Here is a 26,610-nt window from a genome sequence, read left to right as displayed (position 1 = left end):
GATGTACATGTGACAAATAAAGTTCATCTTTAACGATCTGCATTACATCCCTGTTTCAGAATAGTTACAGGACGATGTAGTGGTACAACTCCAGTGACCCAGATTCAATCCTAACCTTGGGAGCTGCCCTTCCTGTTTCTCCCACATCCCAACAACTAGCAGACTGGTAAGTTAACTGGCCACTGTGAATTGTCCCCAGTGTGTAAGTGATGGAAATGTGAGAAGAATAGGTGAAATTAGCAGGTTATGGGTTGCTCTGTGAGCTGGCACAGACTTGAATGGCTGAATGGCCTCCCCCTTAGACATGCGGAAATATAAGTCAGAGCTGTGTGTTGTCATTCAGTGAGGCTGTCACTGGCCTATTGTGCAGTTTTATCCATGCACCTTGCATCCATGATACTCAATACTGTTGCCTGATAAAAATCTGTCAGAGTCAGTTTGTCATTTCTATTTGATCTCAACTGCATCCTTCTGGAGTGTGCCCCGGGCTCTGCATGAAGATGGGCTTCCTGCCATCAGTATCAAGCAGCTTGGCCCCTTGTTCACCCCTTCACCAAGGGAGTCTCCCCTCCCCACCTCACCTAGGGAAGAAATCTCTCTCTCTCCCCCCCCCCTCTCTCTCCCTCCCCCTCTCTCCCTCTTTCCCTCTCTCCCTCTTTTTCTCTCTCTCTTTCACAATTCTTTAATCTAGAAACACCTAACTGACACATCCATTAGTTTTCTCTGTCCTGGTCATTGACACTAGAACAAGTTAAGGACATACAGTATCCCTGTTCTTTTAGACCTATCACTTGTTCCTGCCATTAAGCTCAATTGTATCTTCATGGTTCTCGGAAGACTACAATCACTGGTGGCAATAATTGCAGAGAAGAGTCATGTGAAACTAAAGGCTGCTTAAATATTTCTTCAAAGGCTCAAGGTCAAAGGTTGCTAATTAAGTTAACCTTTGGAGATCAATAGTTTGCAAGGCGTGTGCATTGTTTAGCTACATGAAATTGGCCCCTACATCAGCTTAGACCAGCCCACACACAAACTATGCTTTCATTGATTCCAACAACCCAGGGTCTATCATAGACTGCAATTCATCTGCTCCCTTATTCATTCCTGTAATCGCTGATGTCAGAGTGTATGAAAGTCATTTGTGTTTGCTATTCATATTGATGTATTGGAGCCCTTTAGGGGCAGTTGTCAAACTCCTCAGCAGGTGTGAGAAAGATATATTGCTTCCCATTCTGCCATGCTGCTGATAATACAGCTGTCAATTCCAGTGGCCAAGTGCGCCCCCAGGAGGACTGGAGCCATAATGCAGGCAGCTTTTGACCTGACAGCCATCTGGTGTGAAGAACCAAGTCAGAATCAAGGTTAGTATCACCGTCTTACATGGTGTGAAATTTGTTGTTTTGTGGCACCAGTACAGTGCAAGACATAAAAAATTACTGTAAATTACAAAAGTGAGGATCACTGTCTCGTTTAGCTGTATCTACGTATGGCTTGAATCATAATTAAGCTTGATTTGATTTTGATTTGAAAATTAGTGAATTATGCAAAAAAGGTAATAATGAGGTAGAGTTCATGGACCATTCAGAAATCTGATGGTGGAAGGGCAGAAGCTCTTCCTAAATCTTTGAGTGTGGGTCTTCAAGCTGCTGCACCTCTTCCCCAATGGTAGTAACATGAAGAGGGCATGTCCTGTATGGTGAGGGTCCCGAGTGATGGATGTCATCTTTCTGAGGAACCGCTTCTCGAAGCTGTCCTTGATGGTGAGGTGGGTTGTGCCTGTGAGGGAGCTGGCTGAGTCTGCAAACTCCGCAGCTTTTGGCGATCCTGTGCATTTGACCCTCCATAGCAACTGAGATACAAACCAGTCAGAATGCTCTCCTCTGTATAGCTGTGGAAATCTGTAAAAATGTTTAGTGACATAGAGAATCGCCACCAGCTCCTAATGAAGTGGAGCAGCTGGTGTGCCTTCTTTGTGTAGGGCCCAGGATAGAAGTGTGAGCCCAAGATACTAGACACTGCAGATGCTGGAATCTCCAGCCATTTTAATTCCCCTCCCAACTCCCAAACTCACCTGTCTGTCCACAGCCTCTTCCACTGCCAGCATGAGGCCAGATGAAACCTAGAGCAGCAGTGCCTCGTATTCCCCCTGGGTGGTCTACAGTCCAACTGCATGACCATTGAATTCTCCAATATCAAGTAGCCTGTTCTGCCCTGTCCCTTTTCTCTCTCCTCCTTGTCTATCCAATTCCTCCTATAGACACTCACACCAACCCCACCCTATTGCTCAGTTTTACCCCCTTCTCTACCTACTACTCCATCTGTCCATTGTCCACATCTTCTTCCATTTGACGCCCCCTATCCCCACAACCCCCACACTGTTCCCATCTTCCCTTCCCACCTGACTTGGGCCTGCGTTCCTTTCTCTCCTAACAGATTCCATCATCTACAACCTCTGGCTCCTCAACTTCAAGTTTGTTTATTGCCTTTTAGCCACATACACGTATACTGCTAAATGAGACAATGTTCCTCCTGACCAAGATGCTCAACACAGTACATAAAACTCACACACAATACATGAAGTAATATTACCACAAATACATTAACAAATGATAATGTGCATTTATGATCGTTAAAAAGTAAACAATACACTCCCCTCATTGGATGTACATCGGATGTATGACAACTCTGGCAGAGTCTGCCAGACATTTCTTCCTACAAAGCCAAACCCAATAGCATGAATGGCAGCGATGCTTCACTACCAGATGAACTCAATTCCTTCTATGCCCGCTCTGAAAGGGAGGACACAATTACAGCTGTGAAGATCCCTGCTGCACCCGGTGACCTGTGATCTCTGTCTCGGAGGCCGATGTTAGGCTGTCTTTAAAGAGGATGAACCATCGCAGGGCGGAAGGCCTGATGGAGTACCTGGTAAGCCTCTGAAAATGTGTGCCAACCAGCACCTATGTCAGTATTCAAGGACATTTTTAACCTCTCATTTCCCACTTGCTTCAAAAAGGCAACAATTATACCAGTGCCTAAGAAGAATAATGTGAGCTGCCTTAATGACTATCGCCCAGTAGCACTCACATCCACAGTGATGAAATGCTTTGGGAGGTTGGTCATGACTAGACTGAACTGCTGCCTCAGCAAGGACCTGGACCCATTGCAATTTGCTTATCGCCTAAATAGGTCAACGGCAGACGCAATCTCAATGGCTCTGCACATGGCTTTAGACCACCTGGACAACACAAACACCTACGTCAGGATGCTGTTCATCAACTATACCTCATCATTTATCACAATCATTCCCACAATCCTGAATGATAACCTACAGAACCTGAGCCTCTGTACCTCCCTCTTCAACTGGATCCTCAACTTCCTAACTGGAAGACCACAATCTGTGCAGATAGGTGATAATATCTCCTCCTCGCTGACTATCAACACTGGTGAAGCTCAGGGGAGTGTGCTTTGCCCACTGCTCTGCTTTCTCTATACCCATGACTGTGTGGCTAGGCATAGCTCAAATACCATCTATAAATTTGCTGATGATACAACCATTGTTGGTAGAATCTCAGATGGAGAGGGGAGGGCATACAGGAGTGAAATATGCCAACTAGTGGTGTCACAGCAACAATCTTCCACTCAATGTCAGTAAGACAAAAGAGCTGATTGTGGACTTCAGGAACAGTAAGGTGAAGGAACGCACACCAATCCGTGACTTTTCTTCATTAGGAGTTTGAAGAGATTTGGTATGTCAACAAGAGCACTCAAAAACTTCTATAGACATACCATGATGAGCATTCTGACAGGCTGCATCACTGTCTGGTATGAGGGGGCTGCTGCAGAGGGTCATAAATTTAGTCAGCTTCATCTTGCATACTCGCCTACAAAGTACCCAGGACATCTTCAAGGGGCGGTGTCTCAGAAAGGCAGCGTCCATTATTAAGGACCTCCAGCACCCACGGCATGCCCTTTTCTCACTGTTACCATCAGGTAAGAGGAACAGTGGGCTGAAGGCACACACTCAGGAACAGCTTCTGTCCTTCAGCCACCCAATTACTAAATGGACATTGAACCTGTGAACACTACCTCAATTTTTTAATGTATATCATTTCTGTTTTTGCATGATTTTTAATCTATTCAATATATGTATACTGTAATTGATTTACTTGTTTATTATTTTTTTTCTTTCTTCTATCCTATGCATTGCATTGAACTGCTGCTGCTAAGTTAACAAATTTCATGTCACATGTCGGTGATAATAAACCTGATTCTGATTCCCATCAACTTCCACCCCCGATTCTACTGCTCACCTTGGAGCAATTTAGGAGCAATTCACATTGACCAAATAACCTATCACCTTTGGGTTGTGGGAGGCAACCGGATCATCCGAGGAGAACCCTCATATTCACAGGGAGAGTATGCAGACAGCACCAGAAGTCAAAGCTGAACTTGGGTCACTGAGCTGAGAGGGAGTGGCTCCACTCGCTTTGGTTCAATAGGATTAATTTTATTTGTTCATATATGTGTAATAAGATTTGTTTCCTTGCCCTGATCTTATTTCTAGAAGCGGGAATGTTTTTTAGATCGTACTTGCAAAATGGCAAGATTTAAAGCCTGAGGAGCATTTGACAGCCAGCCAAAGCAGAACTCAGAGTTTGCTGCTGTGTTGGAGGTTAGTAATCATCAACAGTCACAGATGAAGCAGGCACCAGAGCTAATAAAGACGGCACAGGAAACTGCACTTGTGGAAACAGGAGCAACAAAGAAATTACGGGAAAAACTCAATGGGTCAAGTAATATCTGTTGGAGGTAAGGAGTTGTCAATGTCTCAGATCAAAGCCCAAGCCATCAACAATAACCCAGAATGAATTATTTAAATGAAGACGAATGCTTAATCAAACAATATACATTCAAGCTTACTCAAATATTATTAAAATATTAAATACACAACAACCACCAAGCTTTTCTTGTAATTTTTCATCTCCCCTTTCTCCTATTCAATTCCAAGTCTAGTTCGTAATTTCACACCAGATCTCTGGCCTACAAAAGCCTCTTTGACCACAGCAAAGAAATGAGCCCTTCAGCCCATCTAGTCCATGCAGAAACAATTTAAACTGCCTACTCCTATCAACCTGCACCCAGACCATAGCTCTGCAGACCCCTGCTAGTCAGGTACCTATCCAAACTTCTCTCGCATGGATCACTTGTGCTAGAAGCTCATTTCACACTCTCACGACCCTCTGAGAAAAGTTTCCCCTCATTCTCCCCTTAAACTTTTCACCTTCTACCCTAAAGCCATGGCCTCTAGTTGTAGTCCCACCCAACCTCCAAGGAAAAAAACCTGCTTGTGTTTACCCTATTTATGCCCCTCATAATTTTGTATACTTAAGTCAAATCTCCTCTCAATCTTCTATGTTCTGAAGAGTACAGTCCCAATCTATTCAGTCTTTCCTAGTAACTCAGGTCCCACAGACCCAGCAATATCCTTGTGAATTTTCTCTGTATTCTTTCAACCTTGTTTACATCTTTCCTGTATTGGAGTATAAAAGTTGCATTGTTTGCTGTGTAACCAAAACTATGTAGTCAGCTTTGAGCTTGCTATTTTGCTATGCATGTATCCAATTTAGTAGGAGAATGAAATCTTAAGAATGTAGAAGATAATGGTGTGTTAATGAGAGGTAGCTCAGAGATGTAGATTAGAACATGATTAAGTCAATGGGTAGAAACAATAGTGGCGGATGTACTTGTGATACGCAACCAACCGTAGATTGGATATGCTAATGCAACTAAACCAGGAGATTGCTATAAAAAATGCTATGTACAAGGATCGGTGGGCAATCAGCGACTAGCTCAATGACTGTCTCAGCTTTGATTTGCAAATTAAAGTTTAATACTTCTTGAAGAATCTTCTGCGTCTCCTGGTCGTTTGTGGGGCACGAGAAACCACGACACCTGAAGGTAGGAGACCAAAACTGCACACAGTACTCCAAATACAAATACAAATTTGTAGTGAGATGCTGAAGATGTTCTATAGGTCAGTTGTGGAGAGCGCCCTCTTCTTTGTGGTGGCGTGTTGGGGAGGCAGCATTAAGAAGAGGGACGCCTCACGTCTTAATAAGCTGGTAAGGAAGGCGGGCTCTGTCGTGGGCAAAGTACTGGAGAGTATAACATCGGTAGCAGAGCGAAGGGCGCTGAGTAGGCTACAGTCAATCATGGAAAACCCTGAACATCCTCTACATAGCACCATCCAGAGACAGAGAAGCAGTTTCAGCGACAGGTTGCTATCGATGCAATGCTCCTCAGACAGGATGAAGAGATCAATACTCCCCAATGCCATTCGGCTTTATAATTCAACCGCCAGGAGTAAGATATGTTAAAGTGCCGGGGTTAGGACTCAATGTATTTAAGTAAACTACTTAAGAACTTTTTAAAAGCTATTTATTAATGCTTTTTGAGAGGGTGATTTTAGATGCATATCTTATTTTTACTGAGTTAAGTATTGTATGTAATTAGTTTTGCTACAATAAGTGTATGGGACATTGGAAAAAATGTTGAATTTCCCCATGGGGATGAATAAAGTATCTATCTATCTGTCTATCTATCAAATAAGGCCTCACCACAGTCTGATACAACTTCGACATAACATCCCACCTTCTGCACTCAAGATGTTGATTTATGAAGGCCAATGTGCCAAAAGCTTTCTTTACAACCCTATCTACCTGTGATGCCATTTTCAATGAATTATGTACCTGTATTCCCAGAGCCCTTTGTTCTACCACACTCCTCAGTGCATTTCTGACACCTCCACCCCTTTCTCGATCTCTATCTCTGGAGACAGTTTATCTACTAATGTCTATTGTAAGCCCACTGATCTCACAGCTACCTGGACTATACTCTTTCCACCCTGTTACTTGCAAAATGCCATCCCTTTCTCTCGATTCCTCTGTCTCCACTGCATCTGCTCTCAGGATGAGGCTTTTCGTTCCAGAACTAAAGAGATGTCGTCCTCCTTCAAAGAAAGGGGCTTTCCTTCCTCCACCATCGACACTACCCTCAACTGCATCTCTTCCATTTTGTGCATGTCTACCCTCAGACCATCCTCCCTCCACCCCACCAGGGGTAGGGTTCCTCTTGCCCTTACCTACTGCCCCACCAGCCTCAGCATCCAGCACATAGTTCTCTATAACTTCTGTCATCTCCAGCGGGATCCCACCGCCAAGCACATCTTTCCCTCCCCTCCACTTACTGCTTTCCGCAGGGATCGCTCCCTACGAGACTCTCTTGTCCATTTGTCCCTCCCCACTGATCTCACACCCATCACTTATCCTTGCAAGGGGAACAAGTGCTACACCTGCCCCTACTCCTCCTCCCTCATTACCATTCAGGGCCCCAAACAGTCCTTCCAGGTGAAGTGACACTTCACCTGTGAGTCTGTCGGGATCCTCTTCTGTATCCGGTGCTCCCGGTGTGGCCTCGTGCATATCGGAGATATCGATGACTGCTTTGTCAAGCACCTAAACTCTGTCTGCCACAAAAATTGGGATCTCCCAGTAGCCACCCATTTTAATTCCACACATCAGTCTATGATTGTGATGAGGCCACAGTCAGATTGGAGGAGTCATAGAACTAGAAAAATACAGCACAGAAAGAGGCCCTTTGGCCCATCTAGTCCATGCCAAAACATTTAAGCTACCTACACCCATCGACCTGCACCTGGACCACAGCCCTCCACACCCCTATCATCCAAGTAATTATCCAAACTTCTCTTAAATGTTGAAATCAAGCTTGCATGCACCATTTTCACTGGCAGCTCGTTCCACACTATCACAACCCTCTGAGTGAAGTCTTTCCAGTCATGTTCCCCTTTAACCTTTTTACCTTTCACCCTTAACCTGTGACCTCTAGTTGTAGTCCTACTCAACTTCAGTGGAAAAAGCCCGCTTTCATTTACTCTATCTATACCCCTCAAAATGTTGTATCTCTTTATCAGATCTTCCCCCAATCTTCCATTTTTCAAGGAATAAAGTCCTAACCTATTCAATCTTTCCTTATAACTCAGGTACTCTAGTCCCATTAACATCCTTGTAACTTTTCTCTGTACTCTTTCAAACTTATTTACATCTTTCCTGTAGGCAGGTGACCACAGACCCATCTCCTACATGTAATACTTTGATATATGAAGGCCAAAGTAGCAAAAGGTTTCTTTATGACCCCTAACTATCTGTGCCACCACTTTCAATGATTTATGGACCTAAATTCTCAGATCCCTTTGTTCTGCGGTGCTCGGCAGTGTCCTACCATTCACCCTGTAAGACCTACACTGGCTGGTCCTACCAAAGTGCAACACCTTGTCCTTGTCTCCATTTAATTCCATCTGCCATTTTTCAGCCCATTTTCACAGCTGGTCCAGATCCCACTGCAAGTACTAACAGTCTTCCTCACTGTCCACTACATCCCCAATCTTAGTGTCCTCCACAAACTTACTCACATTATCATCCAGATCATTGATACGGTTTAAGAATAAGGGGTAGGCCATTTAGAACAGAGATGTGGAAAAACTTTTTCTCCCAGAGAGTGATGGATATGTGGAATGCTGTGCCCCAGAAGGCAGTGGAGGCCAAGTCTCTGGATGTATTCAAGAGAGAGTTAGATAGAGCTCTTATAGATAGTGGGGTCAAGGGATATGGGGAGAGGGCAGGAATGGGGTACTGATTCTGTATGATCAGCCATGATCACAGTGAATGGCAGTGCTGGCTAGAAGGGCCAAATGGCCTACTCCTGCACCTACTGTCTATTGTCTATATTGACAAAGAATAACAGACCTTGCAACAATCCTTGTGATGTTCCACTAGTCAAAGGCCTTCAGTCAAAGAGGTGAAAATCTACTACCACTCTCTGACTTCTCCCAAAAGTCAATGTCTATCCAATTTACAACCTTATATTAAATGCCGAGCAACTAACCTTCTTGACCAACTTCCCATGCAGGACCTAATCAAATGCCTTGCTAAAGTAGGCAATATCTACGGCCTTGCCTTCATCAATTTTCCTGGCAACTTCCTCAAAATACTCTATAGGATTGGTAAGGAATGCACAAAGTCATGGTGTCTATTCCTAATCAGTCCATGTCTATCCAAGTACTTGTATATCCAGTCCCTTAGAATACATTCCTACCATTCCCACTGCTGATGTCAGGCTCACCGGTCTGTAGTTTCCTGGCTTACTCTTAGAGCCTTTCTTAAACAACAAAACAACATTAGCTATCCTCCAATCCTCCAGTACCTCACCTGTCACTAAGGATGATTTAAATACGTCTCTCCTTTAGGGCCCCTGCTATTTCTGCACTTACCTCCCTGAGGAAACACTTTATCAAGCCCTGGAGATTTATCCACCCCAATTAGCCTCAAGACAGCAAATACCTCCTCGTCTGTAATCTCCATGACCTCGCTGCTGCCTCACTCCTATAGACTCTACCCACCAGGCAACACCTTTTAGCTATTCTCCTTGCCACCCCCCCACCACCACCACCACCACCACCACCACCACCACCACCACCACCACCTTTTTAATCTGGCATCTTCCCCCTTCCTTCTCAGTCTTGAAGAAGGGTCTTGGCCCAAAATGTCCACTAGGTATTCATCTCCATAGATGCTGGCTGAACTGCTGAGATCCTCCAGCATTTTGTGTGTGTAACTGAGCCTTTTGACCACGTCTGCATACTTTAATGTATTCAGTTACTGCCACATGATTGGCTGATTAGATATTTGCATTATCGCACAGATGTTCCTAATAAAGTGTCACTGAGTGTATATTGATAACGTATCTGCCTCAACCACTTCTCTGGCAGCTCGTTCCATATCCTGACCACCAGCTGGGTAAAAAGTTTGCCCCCCCCCCCCCGGGTCCTAATAAGTCTCTCTCACCTTAAACCTAAGCCCTCTAGTTCTTGATTCCCCAACTCTGGAAAAAGGACCGGGCACATTTAAGCTACCTATACCCTCATAATTTTATACACCTCAATTTCCTACTCTCCAATGAAATAACAGCCTGTTCAACCTTTCTCCATAATGTAAAAACAAAAGAGAGACTATTCTGGAATTTAGAAGGATGGGGGGGGGGGGGGATCTCATTGAAACCTTTTGAATGTTGAGTAGATATGAAAGGATCTTTCTCATGATGGGGGAGTCTAGGACAAGAGGGCACAGCCTCAGTGTGGAGAGGTGTCTATTTAGAACAGAGAAGCGAAGAAATTCCTTTAGCCAGTGGGTGGAGAATTTGTGCAATTTTTTTTAACCACAGGCAGCTGTGGAGGCCAGGTCATTGAGTGTATTTAAGGTGGAGATTGATAGGTTCTTAATTAGACATGGCATCAAAGGTGGGAAGGCCAGGGAATGGGGCTGAGGAGGGGAAAAAAGGATCAGCCATGATTGAATGGTGGAGCAGACTCGATGGGCCAAATGGCCTAATTCTGCTCCTATGTCTTATGCTTTTATGGTCTTATAACTCAGTTCCTTGTGTCCCAGCAACATCCTCGTATATCTCCTCTGCGCTTTTTCAAGCTTAATGACACCTTTTCTCTTGCAGGGTGACCAAAACGAAACACAATATTACAAATATGGTCTTACCAACATCTGGTACAATTGCAACATCCACGTCCAGTGCTTGGGCACCACAGCTGTATCTTCAAGCAGAGTTATGAATCCACCATTTCAGCAATGTGAATGAGGAAGACACTTGAGGAGCCAAAGTTCTCCCTCATTTGCCACAAGTGCTATTGCACTTGATACTACAAAATCATTATATATTGGAAATGTGGAATAAAACAACAAATGCTAGAGATACTTGGGCAGTATCAGTAGAAGACAAGAACAATTCAAGTTAACATTATTGTTCCTGTTGGAAAATCAACACATTTTATATGATTATTTGATTATTTTCATCTTTGGATTCAGGAACTAATTGAGGGGAGATCCAATAGAGGTTTATAAGATTATGAGAAGCTTAGATAGGGTGGGCAGCCATTTTTCCCAGAGTTGAAAAGTCTAATACTGGGGGGCATGCATTGAAGATGAGAGGGGCAGGTTCAATGGGGATGTGAGGGGTAAGTTTTTTACTCAGAGAGTGGTGGGGATGCCAGGAATGCACTGGTATGTTGGTAGAACCAAATACATTTAGAGGCTTTTAAGAGATGTTTGGATAGGCACATGGATGTGAGAAAGATGAAGAGAAATAGACATGGTGTAAGTAGGAGGATTTGGTGTTTGGGTGTTTTTGATTTGCTTTTCAGCTGATTTAGCACAACAGTGTGGGCTGAATGGCCTGTTCCTGTGCTGTACGTTCTATCCTTCTGTAAAAATAGGTTCTGCCTTTAAAAAATGTCCATAAATCAATTTTGTCGGAAATTATGCAAAAATAATCACTGGATACAATAACTGTATCCCCACAGCTTTGAACATAAGGGCATAAAAAATAGAAGCAGGAGTAGACCACCTGGCCCATTGAGTCTTCTTCGCCATTCAATAAGATCATGGCTGATCTGGCCATGGACTCATCTCCACTTACCTGCCTTTCCCCATAACCCTTAGTTCCCCTACTATGCAAAAATTTAGCCAACCTTGTCTTAAATATATTTACGAAGGTTTCCTCCATTGCTTCATTGGGCAGAAAATTCCACAGATTCACTACTCTCTGGGAAAAGCAGTTCGCCCTCACCTCCATCCTAAATCTACTCCCTTGAATCTTGAGGCTTTGTCCCCTAGTTCTAGTTTCGCCTACCAGTGGAAACAACTTTCCTGCTCTATCTTATCTATCCCTTTCACAATTTTATATGTTTCTATAAGATCTCCTCTTATTCGTCTGAATTCCAGCAAGTACAGTCCCAGGTGACTCAATCTCTCCTCATAGTGTAAACCCCTCATCTCTGGAAAGCCAGTATATCCTTCCTCAACTAAGGAGACCAGAACTATACACAGTATTCCAGGTGTGGCCTCACCAGTACCCTATACAGTTGCAGCATAACCTCTCTGCTCTTAAATTCACTCCTTCTAGCAATGAAGGACAAGATCCCATTTGCCTTCCTGATAGCCTGCTGCACCTGCAAACCAACCTTTCGCGATTCATGTACAAACACTCCCAAGTCCCTCTGCACAGCAGCATGCTGCAATTTTTTACCATTTAAATAATAATCTGATCTTCCATTTTTCCTTCCAAAGTGGATGACCTCGCATTTACCAACATTGTACTCCATCTGCCAGACCCTTGCCCACTCACTTAACCTATCTACATCTCTCTGATTGTAATGAATGGTATTAAAAGCACATGATTGATGTTAACAAAATTACTAAAAATAGAGGCAGAGAGGAATTGAGTGCTGCTGCTCATTGGAACAGATGTATGTAGCTACAGTGCCAATAAAAAGTATTCATCCTCTTTGAAAGTTTTCATTTTTTATTGTTTTACAACATTGAATTACAGTGGATTTAATTTGGCTTCTTTGACATTGATCAACAGAAAAAGACTCTTCTGTATTAAAGTGAAAGCAGGTCCCTACAAAGTGATCTAAATTAATTACAGATATAAAACACAAAATAATTGATTGCATAAATATTCTCCCCCTTCAAGTCAGTATTTAGTAGATGCACCTTTGGCAGCAATTACATCATTGAGTCTGTGTGAATAGGTCTCTATTAGCTTTGCACATATGGACACTGCAATTATTCCCCATTCTTCTTTACAAGACTGCTCAAACTCTGTCAGATTGCACGGGCATCTTGAACAGCCCTTTTCAAGTCCAGCCACGAATTCTCAATTGGTTTGAAGTCTGGACTCTGACTTGGCCACTCCAGGATTTTAACTTTGTTGTTTTTAAGCCATTCCTGTGTAGCTTTAGCTTTAGTGTTGGGGTCATTGTTTTGCTAGAAAACAAATCTTCTCCCAAGTTGCAGTTTTCTTGCAGACTGCATCAGGTTTTCCTCCAGGATTTCCCTGTAGTTTGCTGAGTTCATTTTACCCTCTACCGTCATGAGCCTTCCAGGGCCTGCTGCAGTGAAGCATCCCCACAGCACGATGCAGCCACCACCATGCTTCACAGTAGGGATGGTGTGTTTTTGATAATGTGTGGTGTTTGGCTTATGCCAAACATAGCGTTTAGTCTGATGGCCAAATAGCTCTATTTTGGTTTCATCAGACCATTAAATGTTCTTCCAGTCTCCTACATGGCTTCTGCCAAACTCTATCCAAGATTTCATGACAGTTTTTTCCAACAAGCTTTCTCTTTGCCACTGTCCTATAAAGCTGAGACTGGTGAAGCACCCGGGGCAACAGTTGTCGTATGTGCAGTCTCTCCCATCTCAACCACTGAAGCTTGTAGCTCTCCAGAGTTCTCATAGGTCTCTTGGTGGCTTCCCTTACTCGTCCCCTTCTTGCACAGTCACTCAGTTTCTGAGGATGGCCTGCTCTAGGCAGATTTACATCTCTGCCATATTCTTTCCATTTCTTAATGATTGACTTAACTGTAATACAGTGATTTGGGATTTTTCCTGTACCCATTTCTTGACTTGTGCTTTTCAATAACCTTTTCGCTAGTTGCTTGGAGTGTTCTTTTGTCTTTATGGTGTAGTTTTTGCCAGGATACTGACTCACCAGCAGGTGGACCTTCCACATACAGGTGTATTTTTACTACAATCAATTGAAACACCTTGACTGCACACTGTGATCTCAATTTTAATTAATTATGTGACTTCTAAAGCCAATTGGCTGCACCAGTGATGATTAGGTGTGTCATATTAAAGGGGGTGAATACTTATACAATCAATTATTTTGTGTTTTATATTTGTAATTAATCTTTGTAGAGATCTGTTTTCACTTTGACATGCAAGAGACTTTTTCAGTGCCAAAAAGAGCCAAATTAAATCCACCGTGATTCAATGTTGTAAAACAATGAAACATGAAAACGCCCTGGGAAAGGTTTCACTGCTAATGTAATGGTTTCTCTGTAACAGCGGTGTTTGGGTTATGACTGGAGATAACGGGGGCTCTGGAGTGCGCGCCATCCAATGAGAGGAGTGTGTTGTTTTGTTGTGTGCCCGAGAGCGAAGTATTTGCAGGCTTTTTTCCTGTGGAATACGGAGAGAGGAGATGCCAGAACGGAGAGGTCGTAGACTACAGGCCAGAGTGGACTTGGAATGGGGTCAGGAGTTGACGATGCTCGGGGGAAATCAATGGAGAACAAAGGGACGGAAAAACCTTGAGCTCCTATGTGCACATTCAACTGTTTCATCAAAATGGGCCCTTTCCCTTGTGTTTCTTCTACTAACCCTCTAGAAAAAATGAAGAATTATAAAGCTATATTGTTTAATTGCTTATGGTGTACCGTTTGTTATTTTGTGACACTGATTTGTAACAGGGGAAAACATCACGCAGCATCCACACAAACGAAATTTCACAAGTTTGGCAGGCCAGAGAGTGTCTTCCCCTAGAGTAACACTGCCGACCGAACTGAGGGTCACACTTTCAAGGGTGGGGGTAAATACTTTTTATAGGCCCTGCATGTTGGACTTTTTGTAACAATATTATGAGAGGTTGTTTGTTTTTGTAACACACACAAAGGTGCCATAAGAAGGCCAGAAATATCATGAAGGATCCCACCCACCCATGGACTGTATGTCCCACTCCCATCAGGGATAAAGCTATGCAGCATCCACGCTAGGACCACTAGACTCAAAAAGTTAAATCGCCCAAGCTAACCCCGCTTTTGTACTAGAGAATGACGATAAGCAATTTATTTATTTATTGAGATACAGAGCGGGATAGGTCCTTCCAGCCACACCACCCAGCAGTCTCTTGATTTAATCCCAGCCTAACCACGGGATAACTTACAGTGAACAATTAAACTAGCAACTGGTACGTCTTTGGACTGTGGATAGAAACCGGAGCACCCAGAGGAAACCCACGCCGTCAGGGTGAGAACATTCTTATAGGCAGTGGTGGGAATTGAACCCGGGTCACTGGTACCGTAAAGCTCTGCGTTAACCACTACACTACTGCGCCGCACCTACGATAGGGGGGTCCTTAAGCCCCCGGGCAGTATCGGTGGGAGGAAAGGAATTGATGACTTTTCAGATCAAAACCCTGCTTCGGGGCTTTTGCTCTTGCATCTCATTTCTAGGTCGCACATGGCTTGGATAAATTCTGGCTCTGTTCTGATTCATCAGTGTTCCTTTGTCACAAACTACCGCACCAGCTGGATATTTCTTTTCTATGTCCTGTATCTCCGAGTGAGGCTGCCAAGTTTATTTGGAGATTCAGCATGGTAACAGCTCCTTCTGGCCCAAACGCGCCCACGCTGTCCAATGTGACCTACGACCCCAAACATCTGTGGGATGTGGAGCTGAAAACTTTGAACACTATGAACTTCTAAAGAATAAAATGTGGCATTTTACAGAATGATTAGACCAGCTGCTATATCCTAATTCTCTAATCAGCTGACATTCAGGATATTAAAGACGTACTTGGTAACACAATCCAGGGCATTTCTTTAACCACTATTATGAGTAATATTTAAGAGTGGCTCTGTCTCTACTATGTCTGCTTACTCACAATGCAACATCCTTAAACAGCAGATGACTAAAACACCAGAAATTCTGCAGACACTGGAAATCCAAAGCAACACGCACAGAATGCTAGAGGAACTCAGCAGGTCAGGCAGTTTAAATGGAAATGAATAAACAGTCGACGTTTCGGGCTGAGACCCTTCCTCAGGGTTAGAAAAGAAGGGGGAAGACACCAGGGTAAAAAGGTGGCAGGAGGGGAAGGAGGATAGCTAGAAGGTGATAGTTTAAATCATGAGGGTGGGAAAGGTCAAGGGCTGAAGAAGGAATTTGATAGGAAGGGAGAGTGGACAACAGGGAAAAAGGAAGGAGGAAGGGACCCAGGGGGAGGTGATAGGCAGGTGAGAAAAGGTAGAGGCCAGAGTGGGGAATTAAAGAACAGCAGAGAGGGAGAGAATTTTTTTTAAAACCAGAAGCATAAATCGGTATTCATGCCATCAGGTTGGAGGCTACCCAGGCAGAGTATAAGGTGTTGCTCCTCCACCCTGAGGGTGGCCTCATTGTGGCACAAGAGAAGGCCATGGACCGACATGTCGGAATGGGAATCGTTATTGATTGAAATGTTTGGTCACCAGGAAGTTTGGCCTTTGGAGGTGCTCAATGAAGCGGTCTCTCAGTTAGTAAATGATTGCTCTGTTATAGGTTAAAGTGATACACAGAACTCAGCGGGCCGGGCAGCATCTATGGAAAAGAATGAACAGCCGACGTTTCGGGCCGAGACTCTTATTATAGGTTAAAGGAGGTCATCTTTCTTTTCTTTGGATGCAGTACCTCAGAACCTGGACAATCTGATGGCCTTCATCATGAAGAATGCAAGCTATGTCCTGACCCCAAAGAGAGGTCAGAGAAGAATCATTGCCACAAGTCTCTTTAAAAAATTAACACTTTTGACAGCAGATGAGTGTGACACATGTGCATGCTTTTTAAACAAGCTTGGCACATTAAATAATGTTGGAGGCATATAAAATATGTACTTAATACAGGTTTACAATGGGGGGTTGACAGAAACGAGATACTAACCCATGGTATTAGCTGACATGGACTTTCACGAGTAAAGTGCTCATGCATCATGATGCAACGTGAACCAATTGTTTTCCCACCAGACCTAACGAGATGATGAACCTTCAATACACAACAATCTCCAAAAGGCTTTTCATATGGGATGCCCAAGTCAAAGCAGAGTTTATTGTAATGCACAGGTACACGTGCATCACGTAGACAGAGCGTCAATTATCATCTGACAGAAACTCTCAAGCTCTCCGAAGAGTCAAGTGAGCTGTTGGAATAAATGGAGCTCACCTTTTAGTGGTGTTAGGAGAAAGGAGAAATCAATGCTTTATTTAACTTCTTTATTGGAGATCAAAGTCATCAAAATTCAGTTTTGAGAATTCTAGGGAGTAGAAAACAGAAGTGTGCACCTGAATTTTCCAAAAGCTTATGATATAGGAATTATCAAAAAGTTCATATTAACAGTACCAAAGCAGAGACCAACTCTTGAGTAATAGTTACAATCACCAATATTTTGTTCATTATCAATGAATTTTTATATCACCCTTACACTCAATTTAGCAGGGATTTAATTGGTAAATAAATACTAATTGATTTATAAGCTTATTCCTAATGTGTATTTTTGTTGAGGTTTAACACAGGAAATAGAAAGTACTATAATTACATAGAACCTTACTGCAAAGTGAGCATCTGTCCCACTATGCCCGTGCCATCTCCTTCAAAGTGCTTCCACGCCCCATTCTTTCCCCACAGATCTGCAGCTAACCATGCTGAAGTATTATACAACTTCCCTCTAAGTCACTGTTGGATTTATTCCCTTTACTCAGCAAGTGCAATCCTGATCAAAGTAACTCACAGGATATCGCGATGCAAATTAACCGATTCCAACAGCATTTAGGTAATTGTTCCATAACTGTAATACTTTTCTGTTATTTCTTATAATGAATTTAGGGTATTAACTCTGCTTTGCATTAGTTTGGGATTATTATCTGCTGTAATTATTATATTCATTTAAAATTGATTTTTAAATCCCTGGGACTGAAAAATATTCCTTCTCCAGGAACAGCCAAAGTTATTTACATGAGTTAATTACTTTTGATACAGACATGGCGATAGCCAGAGAACTGTATTCACTTTTGGTCACCACACCTTTAAACAATTGAAGGCTCTTGGGAAGCTGCAGACAGTTACCAGAATGATTCCAGGAAGGAGAGATTTTAGTTACAGAGATGGAACATCTGGAAATATTCCCCTTGGAGCTATGGTACATGTTCAAGTTTATCAACGTTGTACTGAACAAAATATAAAAGCCAGTGAAAATTAGATTTTAGCAGCAACAGCACAGTACATTACAAAGATAAACACAAGTTAACATTAACTTAAATGAATACAAATCATACGTACCATACACATACGTGCAAAATAAATGACACTAGTGCAAAACAGACAGAGGAAGTAAGTCGTATCCCGGGTGAAACCCGAAGTCCTTGGGGTAACTGCAAGTCTGTGTCTTCGCTATTGCTTTGCTCATGCTCGAGTGCTCGGTGGCGGGTGCCATTGTTTTTTTTTGCTGTGGGGGGGAGGGGGATTGTAGCTTGCTGCCGCTTACGCTCATGAGGGAGGGGAGCTGGGGGGGTGGGTACTTTGGGGTTCTAACATTTAACTGTCGTTCATTCTTTGGGGGCACTCCTCTGTTTTCGTGGATGTTTGCAAAGAAAACACATTTCAGGATGTATATTGTATACATTTCTCTGACATTAAATTGGACCTTTGAAATATAGTTGAATGCAGTGTTAATGTTTTTCAGGTCAGTTCAGAAACGTGAAGGCAATGGGGAAGAAGCTACTGTAAATGAGGTAATCTGAATGTGATGAGCAGGAGTGCAGCAGATTGTGGTAGGGAAGATAAAACAACAGCTGTTCTACTAAACTGATGGTCCATGGACCAGGGAACACCGATATAGAGTGCTGCGCTGGAATGTAGGGAAGAACTTCCTTTTTCAATTTCAAAAATACACCCAATTCATAAAAATGTATACAGGAAATACAGTCAATACTCATCTCTCTTTGCATTGTGATATAAAATGTTTACTTTCATTATGCCATTAAACTAAACTATATTTTAACAAATTACCAATACCACTTGTGTTTCCTCTTTAAACAATACGCTCATTAAGTGCTTGAGTGGCTTTCACACTGGACCTAGTGTGGATAGTCAGAGGCTTTTTCCCAGGGCTGAAATGGCTAACACAAGAGGGCACAGTTTTAAGGTAATTGGATGTAGGTACAGAGATGACAGGGGTAAGTTTTTTTATGCAGAGAGTAATGAGTGCGTGGAATGGGCTGCTGGCAACAGTGGTGGAGGTGGATACGATAGAGACTCCTGGATAGGTACATGGGGCTTAAAAAAAGAGGGCTATGGGTAACCCTAGGTAATTTTTAAAGTAAGTACATGTTTAGCACAGCATTGTGGGCTGAATGGCCTGTATTGTGCTGTAGGGTTTCTATGTTCTACTCCCTTAGTGTTCAGGGGTGCTATGACTCTAGACTGTGGTCCCTCCCCACGGTGCACTGAGCTTCGATGCACCCCTCATGGTGACAATTTGCTTCCGATGAGAGGCCGATTAATTTCAGGCAGGACATAAGGGCAGAATAAGTCTATTTGGCCTATCTAGTTTGCTCTGCTATTCAATTATGGCTTTTTTCTTCAAACCCAATTTTCCTGCCTTCTTCCTATAAACCCTTAAGCCCCGTATCAAACAAGAACTCATCAATCACTGTCTTAGTAATACACACAAAATGCTGGAGGTGCAGCGGCTAACGGACTGGTGCAGAGCCAACAACCTGTCTCTGAATGTGAACAAAAGAAATAGTTGTTGACTTCAGGAGGGCACGGAGTGACCACTCCCCGCTGAACATCGACGGCTCCTTGGTAGAGATCGTTAAGAGCACCAAATTTCTTGGTGTTCACCTGACAGAGAATTTCACCTGGTCCCTCAACACCAGCTCCATAGCAAAGAAAGTCCTGCAGCGTCTCTACTTTCTGCGAAGGCTGAGCAAAGTCCATCTCCCACCCCCCCCCCATCTTCATCACATTCTACAGAGGTTGTATTGAGAGCATCCTGAGCAGCTGCATCACTGCCTGGTTCGGAAATTGCTCCATCTCGGATCGCAAGACCTGCAGCGGATAGTGAGGTCAGCTGAGAAGATCATCGGGGTCTCTCTCCCCGCCATCAGGGACATTTACAATACACGCTGCATCCGCAAAGCAAACAGCATTATAAAGGACCCCACACATCCCTCATACAAACTCTTCTCCCTCCTGCCATCTGGGAAAAGGCACCGAAGCATTTGGGCTCTAACAACCAGACTATGTAACAGTTTCTTCCCCTAAACTATCAGGCTCCACAATACCCAGAGCCTGGACTGACACCTTACTACCCTATTGTCTTGTTTATTATTTATCGTAATGGTTGCACTGTTTTGTGCACTTCATGTCGTCCTGGGTAGGTCTGTAGTCTAGTTTAGTTTTTTTTACTTAGTTCAGTCTAGTTTTTGTACTGTGTCATGTAACACCATGGTCCTGAAAGAATGTTGTCTCATTTTTACAATGAAAATTTTTTTAAATGAAAAACCAGCAGTTATGGTCAAAATGACAATAAAAGTGACCTGACAACACACACAAAATGCTGGTGGAACACAGCAGGCCAGGCAGCATCTATAGGGCGAAGCGCTGTTGACGTTTCAGGCTGAGACCCTTCGTCAGGACTAACCGAAAGGAAAGATAGTAAGAGATTTGAAAGTAGGAGGGGGAGGGGGAAATGCAAAATGATAGAAGAAGACCGGAGGGGGTGGGATGAAGCTAAGAGCTGGAAAGGTGATTGGCAAAAGTGATACAGAGCTGGAGAAGGGAAAGGATCATGGGATGGGAGGCCTCGGGAGAAAGAAAAGGGGGGGGGGGGGGACACCAGAGGGAGATGGAGAACAGGCAAACAACTAAATATGTCAGGGATGGGGTAAGAAGGGGAGGAGGGGCATTAACAGAAGTTAGAGAAGTCAATGTTCATGCCATCAGGTTGGAGGCTACCCAGCCGGTATATAAGGTGTTGTTCCTCCAAACTGAGCTTGGATTCATTTTGACAATAGAGGAGGCCATGGATGGACATATCAGAATGAGAATGGGACGTGGAATTAAAATGTATGGCCACTGGGAGATCCTGGTTTTTCTGGCGGACCGAACGTAGGTGTTCAGCGAAACAGTCTCCCAGTCTGTGTTGGGTCTCACCAATATATAAAAGGCCACACCGGGAGCACCGGACGCAGTATACCACACCAGCTGACTCACAGGTGAAGTGTCGCCTCACCTGGAAGGACTGTCTGGGGCCCTGAATGGTGGTGAGGGAGGAAGTGTAAGGGCAGATGTAGTACTTGTTCCATTTACAAGGATAAGTGCCAGGAGGGAGATTGGTGGGAAGGGATGGGGGGGACGAGTGGACAAGGGAGTCGTGTAGGGAGCGATCCCTGCAAAAAACAGGAAGTGTGGGGGAGAGAAAAATGTGTTTGGTAGTGGGATCCCGTTGGAGGTGGCGGAAGTTACGGAGAATTATACGTTGGACTTGGAGGCTGGTGGGGTGGTAGGTAAGGACAAGGGGAACCCTATCCCGAGTGGGGTGGTGGGTGGATGGGGTGAGGGCAGATGAGCGGGAAATGGGAGAGATGCGTTTGAGAGCAGAGTTGATGGTGGACGAAGGGAAGCCCCTTTGTTTAAAAAAGGAAGACATCTCCTTTGTCCTGGAATGAAAAGCCTCATCCTGAGAGCAGATGCGGCGGAGACGGAGGAATTGTGAGAAGGGGATAGCCTTTTTGCAAGAGACAGGGTGGGACGAAGAATAGACCTGACTTGACTTGGAGTCCTGATGAAGGGTCTCAGCCAGAAACGTTGACTGTCTCTTTTCCATTGATGCTGCCTGGCCTGCTGAGTTCCTCCAGCATTTTGTGGGCCTTACTTTGATTTCCAGCAACTGCAGAGCTTCTCGTTTCTGAATCTGTCTTTAATACACCCAATTATTTAACCTCCCCAGCTCCAACACCCTCTGGATGAAGAAATTCCACCTCATCTCATTTCTAAACGGGCGTTCCTTTATTTTGAGGACAGGCACGCGGATCCTGGATTTTCCTAAGCGTCCTGTCTGCGTCCACTCTATATAGGACGTTCATCAAATTCATGATCTTCCAGAAGCAGTTTATGTTTGAGAGCGTTCTGATACGCATCTTTCATGCAGGATGTGTGTGACCAAACTGGAATTCTGTAAAACGCCTGCAGATGGCAGGGACCTCATTCCGCAGAGACAGACCCATTTCCCGCGTTCTGTGGCACCGGGAAGCTCCGGTGACTCCGATGACATCACTGCACTGGCGTTACTTTGTTTTGTTCTGAATGGGCACAATGTCATTTTGGCGCGCTGCGTCTCGACCAATCAAGGCTCAGCGCGCCCGGTGTCACCGCTAGCCCCTTACGGAGGGGGGTAGTGGCTTGCTACTGCGCATGCGCTTCCAAAGAACCATCCGGCCTCCAGCATCTGAACGTCAGCTAGAATGCGTCTCCATGGTAACGGCGGCGGAGCCCCACTGAATGCACAGTCATTTCCCGAATTTACTCCTCCCCGCCCACTGTGCGGCTTGGCGTTCATCCGCGGAAAAGACACTCACTCAGCTTCGGTGGCGCCGCCGTCACCCGACGACAGCATCTTCCCGCCCCACCGTGCGTGGTGACGCCCAGGGAACGTCGGCGTCACCGGGACCGCTTGCTATTGGCCGCAGGGCTGCGGCGCTCCACGTGTCAGAGTTCAGCTGAGCCGGCCCGCCCTCCCTCCCTCCCTCTCTCACTCGGCTCAATGGCGGAGCAACAGCAGTTTTACCTCCTGCTTAGCAACCTCCTCAGCCCTGACAACGCCGTCAGGAAACAGGCCGAGGTAAGTCAGCTCGGTGGAAGGGGTGGCCCCTGCCCTGGTTCAATGGTGTCCCCCTCCCCTAGAGGGGCCTACCCGTGGCCTCGGGAGGCGCTGGGGCTCTTTCTCCCCAGTGAGGAAGGAGAGGCCCCGGCCCCCGGCCTCCCCACGTGGGCCAGATTTGGCGTTGCATTGAGTTCCAGCTGCTTACACTGCTTCAGAGGGTGGGTGAGGGGTGGTTCATTAAATACCTCCAGCTGCAGTTAATCTGGGGTTCGGTTCTTGGGTTGTTTGGTCCCTTCACTGTCTGAAAAATGAGGTTATTTTTAAATCGCTGGAAAAGCTTTTTTTTTCTATTGACATCTTAAAATTCATAGCAAATCCAGATTGTGAAAATATTTAATAGATGCAAAGATTTGCAATGGGCTGCTTGAAAGGTGGAAGTTCCGAGCGCTGAGCAGGAATTAGGCGAGCCTCACGCTCATAAAATGCTGGAGAAATTCAGCAGGTCAGGCAGTCAACGTTTCCTTATCTGACCTGCTGAGTTCCTCCAACGTTTTGTGTATTGCTCCAGATTTCTAGCATCTGCAGAATCTCTTGTCTCAGCAGGAATTAGTTATTGTTCTTCGCCACCCGTCTTTAAAATGACATTAATTTTCAGCCACACCTCATTCTTATAGAATGATTTTCCGAGCGTGAGTTTAATCAATATGTAATATGGTTTAATATACATTTTAAGTTAAATGACCAGTTTAAATCTTGTACAAACTTTAGGAGTGACTTTAAAAGGATAATTAGTTATATGCATAGGGGGAATGAGACAGCTCTTGCCAAATGCTAGTGCAGGCATGCTGGGTTAAATCGTTGGCTGTAGAATTGGAAGCCTGACACAGGTAGACTTAGTTACAGGTTAAAGCAGGATTTTTTAAAAAAATTGTATACTTGCTCTCAAGTACATTATTCCTCATTGTAAAACCTGTTGTTCTGGTTTAATTTTGTTTAACTTGGACAGTAAAGGGATTGATGTAAACTTTAAAGTCAAAACATAATGCTCCATTATTTATAACTAAGTTATATGGGAGAAGTAGATTCTTTTCTTTGCATTGTTTCCTAAAGGCATTTATTTGGTATAGAAATCTGTCACTCAAATAGTAGGTGTATCTATTGTTATTGAAGCTTTAGTGGTCATGATGTAATTTAATTCCAAGCATGTTTTTGGATATATTACATTATCTGTATATGAAATAATGCTTATGAAGTGGGTAGTAATGTTTTGAAGAATAGATGTGGTTGAAATTTCCAGTGCAGATGAAGGGTCTTGTACAAGTCAACTCAGTGTCAACTATCTCTTTCCCTGTGTTGTTATTTCTAAAGTCTGGTGGTGAGACTTGTTTGTTATGTGCTGTGATGTATGATGTGGGTGATCATGGTCTTTCCATGACCGTGATTGTTCTTGACGATGTTTTCTGCAGAGGTGGTCTGCCATTGCCACCATCTGGACAGTGTCTTTACAAGATGGGTGACTCCAGCCGCTATTGATACCCTTCAGAGATTGTTGGTGGTCACATACCAGTACTTGTGATATGCACCGGCTGCTCTCATGGCTTCACATGACCCTGATTGGGGGCAAAGCAGGTGCTAACCTTGCAGGCTAGTGGATGGAAGGAGCACCTTGCATCTCCTTTGGTAGAGATGTATCTCCACCCTGCCAGCTGAGAGGTTTTTAAAATAAAGGAAGTGTGTTTCTGGTTTTATACTGAATGGAGGGTTGAACTTGGAATTAGAATTCATAACACGGATTGCCAAAGGTCTTGGCAGTTGACAATGAGCTCCTTTCTCAATTGGCAGTCTAGCCTGAGCCTCATAGACTGGGTAATATTATCATTCAGTATCTTTGCTGCAGAGTGCTGTTGCTCAGTTTCATGTATTGACCAATGTACATTAAAATGAGAGGCTTGGAGAGAAACTGATCTGAGGTGCAGGGTCAGACATACTCATGGAGAAGGATGACTGGTGCAATATGACAAGTTGTGTGGATACGAATGAATTGTGCCCAGTACGACATAAATTTTGAGATGATTGAGTTGGAGCATGGGCAAATTATACCTATTAAATCACAGAACAATCTGCTGATGTCTCCAGGAAGCAGTGTGAGAAAATGATTGGGAAGCATGACTTGGTTTTAAACAGGAAGTAGTTTGAACCATGAGTGTGATTTTTTTCTCCCCCTGAATTCACTCTACTTGACAAGGATACGGAACACTGTCTTAATGATATATCATTGGATCCCGAATCGTGATTGATGTTAGAATTCGGACTGGGTAGACAAGTGGGAGCCCAAGCTTCTGAGTTGGTCAAGTCGCACAATAGACTGGAGCGGGCACAATCGACAAAGCGAGTAATACATCGTAGCTGTTGTCATAGTTAAGATGTTGGATCAAGGCTGATCGTTTGTCTAAAGATTCCATGGCCTTATTTTAAAGAACAAGTTGTTTCATGTGTGTTGTGGTCAATATTTGTATAGTGGTTGACATTTTTAGTGACTTGTCATTTCCGAGACACTACTTGTGGAACTTTGCAGTGTGCATTGCTTTTCATTGATTGTAAACTATTGTCATGTTGTGTAATATTCTGTGTGAATGCAATAAGAACTGAAAATGGAAGTTTTCATGTCAGGAGACATCTATGGAGGAAGTAAAAACTCAATTCAGTGACCTTTGTTAGACACTTTTAAAATGAAAACAACAATACAGCCCACAATATTGTGCTGACCTTTCAATCTGCTCTAAAATCAATCTAACCCTTCTCCCACATAGCCCTCATTTTCTTTCATCCATGTTTAATTTCAGCATTCTTCAATAGTTTAAACTGCTTCAGGCTGTGTAATTGTTAAGGTGGTCTATTAAACCAGCAGGTGGAACTTAAACTTTTAACCAAAACTAATTTGCTTCAGTGCTAAGTGCCACTGTTTCTTTTTAAGGTAAATACTAATGGAAGCAGCAAATATTGTATTTGGCTGATGTGTGGAATAGTTTTTTTAGAGGTATTAAACTGGTAATTCAGTGTTAAAAAGACTGCATTTTTATGTACTTGTAGTATTTCAGGTTGTCCAGAATAGGTTTCTAATGCCGTGACTATCTTCAAACAAAATACATCTTGACTAGCTCCAGAGAATCAGTTTAGCTACTTCCTCATGACATAGTCATTGTTAACATGAGTCCCACAGTATATTCACTTTACGATAGACTAAAGGTTTGATTTGTCATGCCATTTAAGTAACATGGGTTTTGGAGCAAAGCTCTCATCTGAGGCAAAGATGGTAGGTTCTAGTCCAGTGCCAGGACCATGAGCACTTCAGTTGCTTTTTCTCAATTATTTTGCACTCCCCTGACTGGTGATTATATTTTCGGTCTTAGTAAGCTTGAATTCTGGTTAGCATCCAAGTTGAATTCATCCACCACCTCTACTCGTTGCTGTACATGTTTTGCTGATTAAACTTTCCCTATTAAACAATTCAATCTCTTTTCAAATCCCTTCATATCTCACCCTGATTTCTAGAATCTCCTTCGGTCGTAAAACTCTCCAAGGTCACTGTACACTTCAATACAACCATCCTGAGCTCCTCTGAAATGTTCCAACAGTATCCATCTTTTCAGCCAAATTCTTCAGGTGTGGGCTTCACTTCCCTTACAAACTCCATTTGTTGTTTATTTTCCCATTCAAGATGCATCTCTAACAAAGCTTTGGGAAATCTGTCTAATGCCTCCTGTGATCTGCTATCTATTTTTGTTTTTCTAAAATTCCTTAAGATGTTTTGCTATATTGAATCAGATATTTCTTGCACTGAGCATGAAATAATATTCTGCTGCTTGGCTGCAGCTACAAGATTAACAACACTCCAGGTTAAAGCATTGAATTTCGTCGTCATTCTACCCATTACCCAATTTGCCCAACAGCTGCTGTGCCACACTTAGGATATGCAGAATCCAATGAATTGCAATACAACAACTGCTTGAGACGGCTTAGTTGTCGCATACCAAATCCTCA

At 43.6% G+C, this 26,610-nt stretch overlaps 1 protein-coding gene and 1 long non-coding RNA gene across 3 annotated transcripts in view; both read left to right on the top strand.

Moving 5' to 3' along the window:
- LOC140715918 (uncharacterized) overlaps positions 1–17,491 on the top strand; it is a 28,169-nt gene extending 10,678 nt beyond the window's left edge. The window contains exons 2-5 of one of the 2 annotated variants that reach the window (XR_012096215.1): positions 60–166; positions 1,269–1,361; positions 4,587–4,812; positions 10,585–17,491. This is a non-coding gene — a long non-coding RNA (uncharacterized lncRNA). The remainder of the gene's footprint in view (positions 1–59; positions 167–1,268; positions 1,362–4,586; positions 4,813–10,584) is intronic. The other variant, XR_012096216.1, reaches the window with a different exon arrangement.
- A 4,987-nt stretch (positions 17,492–22,478) lies between these two features.
- The window catches only part of kpnb3 (karyopherin (importin) beta 3), a 66,398-nt gene continuing 62,266 nt past the window's right edge, over positions 22,479–26,610 (top strand). Inside the window, exon 1 of the mRNA XM_073028422.1 lies at positions 22,479–22,587. Coding sequence (XP_072884523.1) covers positions 22,510–22,587 — 78 coding nt within the window. The 5' untranslated portion in view covers positions 22,479–22,509. The remainder of the gene's footprint in view (positions 22,588–26,610) is intronic.

Source organism: Hemitrygon akajei, chromosome 2, assembly GCF_048418815.1.
Source record: "Hemitrygon akajei chromosome 2, sHemAka1.3, whole genome shotgun sequence".
Classification (NCBI taxonomy): Eukaryota; Metazoa; Chordata; class Chondrichthyes; order Myliobatiformes; family Dasyatidae; genus Hemitrygon; species Hemitrygon akajei.
Note: the sequence above shows the minus strand (reverse complement) of the source record. Positions and strands in the feature narration are given on the sequence as shown.